At 43.8% G+C, this 12,617-nt stretch overlaps 1 protein-coding gene across 1 annotated transcript; it reads left to right on the forward strand.

The window, feature by feature from the left end:
• Nucleotides 1-1,120: 1,120 nt before the first annotated feature.
• Nucleotides 1,121-12,617, forward strand: SDR16C5 (short chain dehydrogenase/reductase family 16C member 5). Its single transcript, XM_023515436.1, has 6 exons — nt 1,121-1,461; nt 3,931-4,062; nt 6,739-6,838; nt 8,738-8,882; nt 9,756-9,881; nt 12,422-12,617. The coding sequence occupies exons 1-6, from the start codon at nt 1,129-1,131 to the stop codon at nt 12,540-12,542; spliced, it is 957 nt and encodes a 318-aa protein (XP_023371204.1). The 5' UTR covers nt 1,121-1,128; the 3' UTR covers nt 12,543-12,617.

A 12,617-nucleotide genomic window follows, 5' to 3' on the forward strand; every position in this document is an offset into this window, starting at 1 on the left:
TACCCAAGGCTCAGGCTCCCATGGGGACAGCAAACCCCAAGTCTCGGAGGGGTGAGCTGCCAGACTTTCTCCCCACCTGCGGCGGAGGACGGGATGCCTCTGGGAGCCCTGTTCAGTCCATTCTGCCCAGGCTCCCTCCTCTCTGCGACTCAGTCTACCCACCTTCCCCACCTTACTACCCCCAATTCACCCCTTGCCAATTGTGACAGTCAATCTGCCCAGCCATCCCTCTCTACACACTCTGACCGGAGCCGGAACCTGGGTATATTTGCTGTGGCACCTGTTCACCTCCCTGAGAGAAAGCTCACCTATTTGGACTGGGTAGGCGGTGGCATGGAGACTCCAAAGAAGCCTCTGGCCGCATGCAATTTAACACACTCTGCAATTTTCTGGGGAGAGTCTTTAAGTAATAGGGAACCAGACATTCACTTTTGTTTGTAAAAGTTCTTTCTATAATCATATTTCATCGGAATAGCCCGAGATCATTAATTCTTGTGCTATCAGCAACCCCTTCAGTCACAGGACAGGGTGATAAGTGACCAGGAGTGGAGAGGTCCCACCGGCAAGGTTAGAATATCTGATTACCCTCAATGAATCCCCAACAATTAAAAAAAAGAATATCTCATTACTTCAAATACTTTAGACAGATAAGATTTTAAGGCAAAATTAAAGAAAATGGTACAAATGAGAAAGCCTAAACCTAAAAAGAGAATGTACCAGAGGTGGATCAGTCAGATGGTAAAGGTGATAGGGTCAAGACTGGAGGTGGACTCGGCCAACAGTGTAGAAAGACTGTGAGGAAATCGTGAGCTTATCTTTGGGGTTGAATTTGGGTGAGGTGGTTACAGTTTCTGATGAATAAACATTTCTGGTGTGTACAGCACACCCCAGGCATGCAGGTATGCACTCGGCTTGGCGCCAGGTAAGAAAGTTGGGCAAAGATACAGTCCCCTGTCTGAGTTCAGAGCCTGCTAGCAGGAGAGAAGTTTAAATCACTGTCTCACTGTGATTTCATAGTTGCTGTCACTGTTCAGAATGGAAGAGCTCCGGGGACTAAGAAAACTCAGAGGAAACAGACTACTCTATCTTTATATCAGTCTGTCTTTCTGTATAGGTGTCAGCCAGGACATGTCTTCCACGCGACAGTCAGCAAAGAAATTCCTCATTTTCGTAGGAAAATTGCTGTTTACTTTGGTGGAGGCAATGATTTTTGGCTTACTCCCAAAGCCACGGAAGAACGTTGCTGGTGAAATAGTCCTGATCACAGGGGCCGGGAGTGGCCTGGGAAGGCTCTTAGCCCTGCAGTTTGCCCGCCTGGGGTCTGTGCTTGTTCTCTGGGATATCAATAAGGAGGGGAATGAGGAGACCAGCAGGATGGTTCAGGAAGCCGGAGCCCCGCAAGTGCACGCCTACACTTGTGACTGCAGTCGGAGAGAAGACGTGTACAGGGTGGCCGATCAGGTAAGTTGGATGCTTACTTTTGTACCCCGACATAAGTCAGTTTCTTTGTACATTTGCCTTTCTCAGAGCCTATTAGCCTATCTCCAATGTCTCTTTAATTTAAAAAATATTGCAGTAGAGTGGAAATTAAGATGCGTGTGTTCTTACAATATGCAAGACAATGTTGAGTATCCTGTACATATTAAACCCTACAAAGTAAAACCCATTATTGGTACTATTTTATAAAAAGGAAACTGAGGCTTAGAAACACAGCCCACACAAGAGCGTGTTGACACCTGAGTACCTTCTCTGCTACACTCCCTGAACTGACCCCTCTTACAGGGTAGAGGGAGGCAGCCTTCTTTCAGGGTAAAGAAACTGAGCTATAGAGAGATTTAATGACCCAAGCAGCGTCACAGCCAGGATTTGAACCCATATTTAGGCTGATTTTAAATCTAGGCTATGTCCACAACCCCTTACATTACATTTGAATGTGTATTTCTCACAAGTGGCCAGAAGAAAATCAGAATCTGTCACTGATCCTACAGACTCTTAGCCTCCTTTGCTTCTTTGCCGATTGTGCAGACACAGGTATTAAGAAAGCTTTCGGGAAACTAAAGCTCCAGTGTGCCAACTGTGAGGATTTGCTTGGTTCACAGAGGCACATACCTGTCCCCATAAGTATTTCTGTGCCTCCACGTGGGCCTGCGTACTTCACACATCACTCTCCTGACCACTTTGTCTGTGGTTCCCACAGTTGCCCCATTTAGTGAGAAGGGTGGAGTCAGCCACATCTGCCATAAGCAGCTCAACTAGACTGTAAAGTTTTTACATAGTTTCTAGGCTCAACCAGGATCCCTTGCTAAGGTTGTAGATCACTGCTGGTGAGTGTTTTACTTTCACAGATAGACTGCTCAGTACAGTCTGGAGATCCGAAGCTGACAAGATCACCCAGCCTTACACTGGAGCAGCTTTCCAAACCCGGGCCTGCTGACGCGTAGTCTTCACTGCAGCAGACCTCACAAATTCAGCTGTGTATACATTAAGCACCAATCACGAGCATGGTGACTTACACTGCGCACAACTTCTTTAGCCAGTTTAAGCAATAACTGATTCATATTTAAACACTGAAGATCATCAGCTATGGAGCAAATTTATAGGAAGCATTGTAAATAATTACTTCCCTTCTCCCTGAATCTGAGATTTAGTTCTGACCCAGGTACTTGGCTTCAGAAATGGTCAAATGTCATATTGCTAGCACATTTTTGAGCTTCTGACTCTTTGGGGTCTTTGAGGGAATTAGATATGTGCTCTTCTAAATTCACGGGAAGCAAATAACTCCCCACCCTTATAAACCAACCATTTCCACTTTTTATTTTAGAAGGAAAGTAGCAGATAATTTTTAATAAGTATCCCTTAGACAAGTAAAGGAAAAAGCTTTTAGTGTGGTATGGTAGCATTTTATGTCTACTGAGTCCTCATAACTTTGAAAGCTTTTGTCCCTAGATCATAGCTAAACTCCAAGTTCAGAAAATATATCTTTAGAAAGAAAAAAAAACAGACGGTTAATGAAAACAAGACAGGCAGGTTCCAATCAGCATTGTGTGTTTAAAATACATACAGTCATGTACCACGTAATGACATTTTCCATTCAACAACAGATTATAGGTATATGACAGTGGTCCCATAAGATTATTATATTACACTGTCTTTACCGTACTTTTTCTATGTTTAGACACGTTTAGATTCACAAATACTCACCACTGTGTTACAGTTGCCTACAACATTTAGTAGAGTAACATGCGGTACAGGTTTGTACAGGCTACACCTTGTAGCCTGAGTGCGTAGTAGGCTGTGCCATCTTGGTTTCTGTAGCCTGAGTGCGTAGTAGGCTGTGCCATCTTGGTTTCTGTAGCCTGAGTGCGTAGTAGGCTGTGCCATCTTGGTTTTTGTAAGTGCACTCTGATGTTCACATGATGGTGAGATCATCTAAAGACATATTGCTTAAAATGTTTCCCCTTCATTAAGCAATGTGTGACTGTATTTCTTCTTCTGTTTGTTCCCAACTCCACCATCATCTCCACATCTGCTGAGTCTAGATCTATATAACATTTGGCTGTAATAGAACTATTGTTATGTCCCATTTCATTAATTAAAACTGTATGCCAGTTGTACAGAGCACAAAACAAAGTCACTAATCATTGAATGTAGGAACATCTCTAACAATAGAAGGAAAGTAACCTTTCAACATTAGAACCATCTTAACCAGAGAGGAAGAAAGGAGGAAAAAAGCATCAGAATTGGCTCCCTGGTGCCCTGTAGACTCGACCAAGGAGATAAAACCAATCTTAATTTTAGAGTACATAAACTCAGTCTTGAGTTAAGAAGTATAAAAAAATATAAAACTATGGGATATGAACCACTGGATATGAACCCAGTTCATATAAGGAATTCCTACTTTGGTGGTGTTGTTCTTGTTATTCAATTCAGGTTAAAAAGGAAGTTGGTGATGTCTCCATCCTAATCAACAATGCTGGAATCGTAACAGGAAAAAAGTTCCTCGACTGCCCAGATGAGCTTATGGAAAAGTCATTTGATGTAAATTTCAAAGCACATTTATGGGTAATTATTGTTTCTTCACATAATAAACATAGTACTACTCTGGCATTTAGAAGGACTTTCCTCCTGCTCTTCTGCAAATGCATTAGCCTCTAAATAAAGTACCAACTTCTCAGCTCAGAATTTGTCCTGGTCTAGCTAGTTGTGCGCTCCTGATCCCAATTAACCTACAGCCCCCAGAACCTCTGCCCAGGGACTCCTACAAAGGCAGAACTGTCTTCCTGGTTATTCTTCTGTTTATTAATTGTGGTCAAGTGTTAGAGATTTTTCCAGGCAGTTCACATTTATTCCTTAAACAACACAGTGAGATAAGAGGTCACAGAATGTAAAAGATTTGCTCTAGGCTGCCTAGCAAATGACTGCACTTAAATGTGATTGGGGTGACTTGTATAATTTGCCTAAGTTGGGACAGTTTTGAAAGTGAAAGGGAGTGTTATCAATAAACAAGTGTTAATAAGGTTTGCTTTGGGCAAACTAAGGCCAATGGTCTCCTCACCCAGTACCTAACTGGAGGAAGGGGAGGTTCATCTAGCAGCCTGGTGACCACAAGCCTCCAGGGCACAGCCCTGACTTCTGAAGTGATGCACTGCATTCCAAAAGATGCATTTTCCCTGTCTCTGTGGAGACCAGCTGTCTTGGGCCTCCGGTGCCCTGCCTGCGCATCCTACAGCCTCTCCCATCTGGTTACCCATTTGGTCTCTGACACTCTTGTTACCCATTTGGTCCCAGCTCTGCTAACACTCTTTACACCCTGGCCAAGGCTCTTTCCTCCTGAGAGTATTTGCTGGAAACTTCTGGGCTCCCCCTCCATTCTCCCTACACTTTCTCACCTGCTTCTTTGGCAGCCTTCAAATGTAACTTGGAGCCTGTAGATTTTCTGGTCCCTACTTCAACCAAAAATGTAATGGAGCTGGTGGTGTTCTTGGTGTTCTGTATGGTATTCAGGAGAAAAACAGAAAGATTCAGAACTTAGTGGCCACTGTGTTCCAATAGGAACTACTGCAAATAATGTCCCTCCTTCCAAACATCCCCCTCTTTGTGTTCTGATCACTATGTAGTTAGGATAAAGAGGAGGACCGTGCCCGCTGCAGAAGTCTCCACTCCACAGCTGTGTGTTCTCTTCTGACCATGCTGTTTCCTCCCATCCCCTTCTTGGTCTCCTCTTCCTCCCTCTCTCCCTTCTAGCTGTTCTTTAAATGCTGGTGCTTTCAGGAACCCTCTCATATCCTCTCACTCTGTTCACTCCATCTGTCCAAGTTCACATACATTCTTTGAACACCTGCACATTGCCAGACACAGAGGTAGTGATTTATTGGCAGAAAATCGGAGAGCGGCCCAATGGTCGGGCTTTCAAAGGCAGTGCAGGGCCTGGCGGCACCCCGACCCAGGTGCTTTTTACCATTCCTCAGTGTTTCCTGTTCCTGTGTTTGTTCCATTTTTCCTCCCCTCTCTATCTGTTAGTTTCACGCTGAGACCTATCGGGATGCGGGCCTGTGAAGGATATCTGGCCTTTATAAGAGATCCCTTTTCTTACTTCCTCCTGGTTGTCTTCAGATTGGATTAATTACTTTTTGTTGCAGAAGACATTTTCTCCAAAAGCTTATTTCTCTCTGTCACCTTCTTTCTCTAGGTCTCAATCACAGGTGAAGGTGTTCTACAGTACTCAGACCCACTCTGTTTTAAACAGATACTCTGTTTTATGAAATAGAATAAAAAGAAGAAGCTATTACTCAGCCAAGTGTGGTGGCTCACACCTGTAATCCTAGCACTTTTGAGGCCAAGACAAGAGTATTGCTTGAGGCCAAGAGTTTGAGACCAACTGAGCAAGAGTGAGACAAAAAATAGAAAAATTAGTTGGGAGGTGGAGGTGCAGAATTAAAGCCAGTGCATTCCAGCCTGAGATAACATGGGAAAACTGTCTCCAAAAAAGGGGGCAGGAGGAGAAAGGGAGAGGACAGAAAGAGGGGAGAGGAAGGAAGAATGAAAGGAGTTCATACAACAAAATGCTTTATTTAAATCAAAGCCAACAACAGATTTCTCTGTGAATAATGTTCAGGGAAATTTGTAATTTGAAATTAACCCAAGCATACTAGCCTGGGCTATCTAGGGAGACCCTGTCTCAAAAAAAAAAAAAAAAGAAGAAGAAGAAAAAGAAAAAAGATAGGAAAAGAAGGGCAGAGAGGGAACAGGAAGGAAGGAAGTTATTATATAAAACAAAACTTTTTTTTTAATTGAAGCAACAACAGATGATCTGTGAATAATATTTAGGGAAATCTGGAGTTCAAACATAAGCCAAGGCAATAAAAATCTATGTGATCAAATCTTTAGTAACCATGTCAGGTTTGGGACTGTGGCTGCCACAGTTAAGATTGTCTTATACTACTTTGATTTTCTTTTTTTACTTTAATTCTTATCTTACTAATGTTGTTAAAAGTCAAATATGAACAAAAATACAAGTCTGAATAAATTATTTCGGATGATATTGGATTTTCCCTAGGAAAATACTTATTTGGCAGGTTAAAATGGTTGCTTTCCAGATGTTTAAGTTTTTATAACCCAGTACCTTTAGATATTTTTATGAACTGAAAAAAAATTTTAACTAAAATGATCCTACAAACATGTAAGAAAAGTATACATGTGGTATATTAAATGTTAAAAGTTTTGTTTTGCTCTTCTTAGACTTATAAAGCCTTTCTCCCTGCTATGATTGCAAATGACCACGGACATTTGGTTTGCATTTCAAGTTCAGCTGGATTAACTGGAGTAAATGGGCTGGCAGGTAAGAGAAAAGCAGTACTCTACAACTGCAAAATTGCTTACTTTACAGTTGCAAAATTACTTGCATTATAGCTCTTAATAATTAGCATTGATTTGATACACTAATAATAAAAACTGAGAAGTATAGGCCTTAAGAGACGACCATATTGAGAATTTCATTGTGTGGCATGCCCATCAGATACAAGTTAGATGATGCTCTTTGGAATCATTAGGTCTTATGTAATCCCCTGGGTTTGAAAGAGAGAGAGGCCTCGGGAATAGATGTTTTGGGGGGGGGTTTGCACCAATGATCAACACAACCTGCACTAAAGTTTCCATTAAGTGGTCCTCTCCTGCTGTTAGTTTGAAAAAAGTTGTCACTGCAAGAAAACTCAATTTAACCTCTTTGCTTTTGTGCTGTTTGAAGACCTGCTGCTAACAGCCAGCTGACTGAACAGTAACAGTGGGGAGGGGCAAAGAGACCCACCAAGATCCCCAGCCAAGGAGGTCCACCACAGGAGTGGGTGTAGGAGCGGCAGAAACCTTGACCTTCCCTACCAGGGCATCCCCTGGAACAAAGGTCCTGCATGTTGGTTTACAAAGATAGCAAAGACTCATCAATAGAGCACCAGCAGCAATTCTTAGCAAATGGGAACTTGGGGGCTTCCTGGAGCTTTTGAGCTAAGCGGCATCGTTCAAGATTCACAGAACTAGTCCTAGCTCAGTACATTGTTTATGTGAATAGGTTTTTCAGAACCATCCATCACTCAAAATATCCCCAGTTTATCCTCCCTGGATCCTGGACTTCTCTTCTTCTGTTCTTAGAATTCATCAGGTGTTAGCCTGGCCTCTCTCTTCTATGTGTGATAAGTCACTGGCCTTTGAAGTCATACAAGCATCTCTCTACAGCTCATCAGTTTTTCCAGGGCACACGATTTCTATCTGCAGACACAAGACTTCCTGCCCCCAGCTCACCTTAGTAAGCCTTTCATTTCCCCACCAGGTGGGGATTGGCCGCCCTACCTCAGAGGCATCAGGGCTGCTAGCTTACAGGGCAGATACCCTGGGTCTTGGGGGCTGCATTCCTACCAGGACCCCAATGATCCTGGGAGTGCTAGGTCCTCCCCTTACTGTGTCTGCCTCTAGCCTCTGCCTCATCCTCTGGGCAGCATGGGGTAGGTGACCCTGTATGGTACAGGCGACCTGGCTCTTGCCAGTTGTAGTAGCTGCATCACAAGGTGACAAGTAAACATGCCTGTTTCCAATTGTGTGAGGCCAACGAAAGCTCTGATCCCCCCAAACCCCATTTCTTCTCCAAATTGTTTCACTCAGTGAATTCAATACTCAGGTTGTGTTTTTGAAATAACTGATTAAGGACACTTCAAAACACATAAATGTGCAGTCTGCTTCCCCCGCCCCCTGCATTTTCAAGGCATTTAAGAGGTGGAGGTTAACGCTACCAAGTCCTTTTTTCCCTCTGGAGGTGGAAGAGTGATAGTCGAAAGAAAACTTGATCTGAGAACCATGACTGGCTTCTTATTTTATTTCTTCTCTCGTATGCCTTCAAGCTCCAATGGGGTTGCAGGTTTTTGAGACAGGGCTGAACACACATCTTGTGCCCCCTGTAACAGGTAACACCAGGGCTGCCGATTCTGATTTTGTATGTAAAGTTTAGCAGGGTGACTTATAGAAGCATCTCTGCAGCCCTTCTTGTCCTGGGGTCCACCTGGCCTTACCTTCAGTTGGCCATATCGCTTCCCACTCCCTGCTCACTCCTTCCAATGGGAGGAGACCAAGATTATACAAAAGGAGAACTCACACTGGTGCCCATTCTCTGTCACTGTTTGTGTTATAAGTCAACTTTAATGGAAGGCCGTTTTAAAACCTGGGAATACACATGCTCAGTGCTTGTCTTTTTCAGATTATTGTGCAAGTAAATTTGCAGCCTTGGGATTTGCTGAATCTATGTTTGTAGAAACATTTGCTCAAAAACAAAAGGGAATAAAGACCACAATTGTGTGCCCATTTTTCATAAAAACTGGAATGTTTGAAGGTTGTACCACTGGGTAAGTATGTCCTTTGATCGCAAAGAAAAGACATTCTTAAAAATGATTGGCTATTTGATTTTGTTTTATCTGTTTTTTTAATGTTATTTTTAAAAGCTATTTTTCTATGATTCAGCCTGATTTATAAATGGTTTCATAATTCTGTCTTTCTATGTGTCTGTGTGTAGGATACAGAGTTGAATGCAGATGGTTTATCAGGGCGGTGTCCACCCTGGGCCCCAGGTCTCCTTCTCCGTCTTCCCAGCCCCCTCCCTTTCCTGCCACCCTATCCCGTTCTGCCGCCTTCTCTGATTCCAGAAGGACTGAAATTCAATGAAGGAGCTCTGTCTTAGTCATATTAAAGGGACTGCTAAAACAGAGTGCTGTACACTAGGAGACATAACCAACAAATTATTAATACTTCTCACAGTTCTGGAGGCTAGAAGCCCAAGATCACAGTGCCAGCAGGCGCTCTCGTAAGGGCACTGATCCTGTTTGTGAGGGCTCCTCCCTCAAGATGTAATTAACTCGCCACATCTCCAGATGCTGTCATAGTTGGGAATCTTGGTGGGGAATGCAAACATACAGTCAATTTTGAATCTCATGGAGACGGCAGGTAATGTTTTCAACAGCTTGTTTTACAAACATTTAGCACGTTTGTGTAATATGGTTTTGCATATAATGCTATGTGTGTTGTTAACATCCTTGCCTTGACTGGAATCGTCATTTTCCATTTCAAATTCTAGTTATGTTATTACTCTATGCATTGATAATAAGGGAGCAAATCTGCAAGGGGGAGAAGTGGTAATGTCTTGCATCCTATTCATCTCCAATTGGAAAAATTTTTTGTATTAATTTCAGTTTTGTTTATTTGTGTGTGTTTTTATACCCTAGCTGTCCTTCTTTATTGCCAATTCTGGATCCAGAATATGCAGTCAGAAAAATAGTCGATGCTATTCTGCAAGAAAAACTTTACTTGTACCTGCCAAAGTTTTTATATTTCATGGTGTTTTTAAAGAGGTAATAACATTAGTTTCTATTATTTCCCCACTCTGCCAATCAAGCAATCAACTGTTTATACCAAATCCCACCATGAGGAGCCACCTTAAAAAAATCTGTTAAATTAATGAGTTTTAAAAGAGAAAATCTCTTAAGTCCTATTGATCCCATCATTGTGCCCATTGCAAATACAACCCCCAGTTTGCATAGTTGCCCCCTTGTGAGTCAAGAAAATGGGGCTGGAACCTTCCTGCCACTTCAGTATTGCATTGTTGTCAAAAAGAAGTGGATTTACTGTGTGGCTGTGGTCAAAGGAGTAGGGCACTGGCCTCATATGCCAGAGGTGGCAGGTTCAAATCCAGCCCTGGCCAAAAACTGCAAAAAAAAAAAAAAAATAGAAGAAGAAGAAGAAAAAGAAGTAGATTTACTAAATGATGTGGAAAGACTGAAATGATTCATGATTCTTTGGGAGAGATTTCCTGGTGTTCATCATAAGCAATCTTGATGGGGTGGAGACTGTGTCGTGGCCCAACAGCAAGTCAAGTGCCTCAGAAGTGTGTGGTATGGGTAAAAATGGAAAGAGGGTAAGTGTGAGCTGCAGGGTGGTTAGAGACCTTGAGAGGAAATAAACTGCAAAGAAAAACACCTCTTAAAAGCACAGGAGAGTATTACTGCCCGCCCTCCCCTACCCCACACTGGGTCTCAATGCTAAAATGCATCAGATACATTTCTGAACCTTTGACCCAGTGAGAGGCACGGGGGTGCTGAACTTCTGGAGCAGCTGCCAATCCGTGCAATCTCATCTATTTTCTAGACAAGAAGGAGCATCTAAGGCTACTTCTTCTCATAGGGGTTTCTGCTTTGTAAGGAAGTGCCTTCCGTTAGGGGACCCCTTCTCTGCTGAGTTGAAATCGGTCTTGTTTTAACTCTCATTGCTTCCAGCTTTGTCCCACAGCTCTCTGTAATTCCATACCTCTCGACGGTGACAATTTTTCATTTATTTGAACATATCCACCACAGGGCAGGGGAGCAGCCATTGCTTGTCCTGTACATAGAAATTTCTTTTCCTGTCAACTAATTCCATCTACTTTATATAATGAACCAAATGAGTCTTGCATCCTGTTGCTTTCCCAGGCTTCACGTGGCACAAGAGGGGTCAGTGTGGCTGGGAGAAGCTGTGTGGGGCGGGGAGAAGGGTTTTGACAAGTGTTTGAAGTCTGGCTTTATGATCCCACTATTTATGGCATCCGTAACTCTGAGCATGCCCTTCATTCTCTCTTCCTCAGTTTCCTCACTTACGACGTGAAGACGATGTTTGTCACAGCTTGTAGTTTAATCCCCTAGTTGGTGGGCAAAGTGTGTATTCATAGCATAATAGCAGATTATAGGATAGTAACGCCAACAGTGAGAATATGACGCTTAATTTTTCCACTTTGAGTAATTGTGGAGGTTATATTTACTTTGTGACATATTAGTTCTGTGCCACATTTTGAGAGAGGGATGGGTATTTCCTGAGAAGGCTATAAGCTCTCTGAAGGGGATCACGTCAAACACTCCTTCAAACATTCAACAACATTTGGGTTGTGCTGTGTGTGTCACGGTGTTCCCCGCCGTCCTAGGGTCTGGGGTGACAGCAAAGAACAAGACAGACAGCAGTCCCCGCCCTATGGAGAGTGCCAGGGTAGAGAAAAACAAACAAGTGGAGTAAAAGCTAAGGTCAAAAGTGCTCTGAAGGAATCCAAAGCCAGGGAAAGGAGTGGTAGGTAGAGGGTCGCAAGCTGAGCTTTAATTTTAAGTATGGTGTTCAGGAGAAGGGAGGGGTCTTACCAGGAAGGTAGCACTTGGCCTTAGACCTGAAGAGGGGAAGGGCACGAACCCCTGGAGATCCTGGGGTGCCAGAAAGGGACAGAGAGCCTGGGGTCCCTTCTTTCCCCTGCTCAGGACACGGCCCAGCTTGCCTGTGCCTGCTCATTCCTGGCTCTGTAGTGTTGAGTTTCGAGGTCAGTGGGTCAGAGTGCCCTGTCCAGTTAAAGACCGTGTGTGCACAGGGCTGCGGAGGCTGGGTGGGACGGAGAAGATGTGCAGCCTCAGCTCAGTGTTGCCAGAGATGTAAGGAGCTCTTGGGTCTCATCGTGGCAATCGTCCCGGTAAGGAAAGTCAGCAACTTCATTTTACACTGGAGGGAACTAAGGCCTGCAGGCCACGTCAGCGGCCGGAGCTCAGATGCCAGCTGGGCCTGCTGCCTCCAAAGCCTGCTTCCACTCCACAAGACCTCAGTGCCGCTTCTCTGGAAGTGTAGGGACACTTTGGAAACGAAAATGCAAAGTCAGTTGAATAATTTAAGTAAAGCCAGCACAGCTGTGAAGGCCCCGAGCAATTGTCCCCCTATACAGTAGACGGGCGCATCACCCTGAGGTGGGCAGCCCTAAGGCAGAGAGAATAACATGTGCAGGAGGGAATGACCCCAGGTACAACAGGAGGTGACCCTGCTTTGCAGCTGAGCTGGTAAAGGTGCGTTTATGAACGGTAAGCAAGAACGTTTACTCTTGTCTTCTCTTCAGCTTCTTGCCCGTCAAGGTGGGACTGCTCATAACCGACTACTTGGACATCTTCCACGTAATGGATGGCTTCACTGGCCAAAAGAAGGTGCTAGAGAGACGCTCTGTGACTGGCGTCGTCTGATACCCAACACTACATATGGCTTGTTTCCATGAACAAAGTATTTTATGCAACATAAAATATATCTGCAGGCCACAA

Source organism: Otolemur garnettii, unplaced genomic scaffold (genome assembly GCF_000181295.1).
Source record: "Otolemur garnettii isolate 467f Iridium unplaced genomic scaffold, OtoGar3 scaffold00071, whole genome shotgun sequence".
Taxonomy (NCBI): domain Eukaryota; kingdom Metazoa; phylum Chordata; class Mammalia; order Primates; family Galagidae; genus Otolemur; species Otolemur garnettii.

What these genes read in the sequence shown, in the direction of transcription:
- SDR16C5 (XM_023515436.1), top strand. Translation starts at nt 1,129, where the DNA reads ATGTCTTCCACGCGACAGTCAGCAAAGAAATTCCTCATTTTCGTAGGA. An exon ending in TGTACAGGGTGGCCGATCAG is followed by an intron (nt 1,462 to 3,930) that starts GTAAGTTGGATG and finishes TATTCAATTCAG; the next exon opens with GTTAAAAAGGAAGTTGGTGA. An exon ending in ATTTCAAAGCACATTTATGG is followed by an intron (nt 4,063 to 6,738) that starts GTAATTATTGTT and finishes TGCTCTTCTTAG; the next exon opens with ACTTATAAAGCCTTTCTCCC.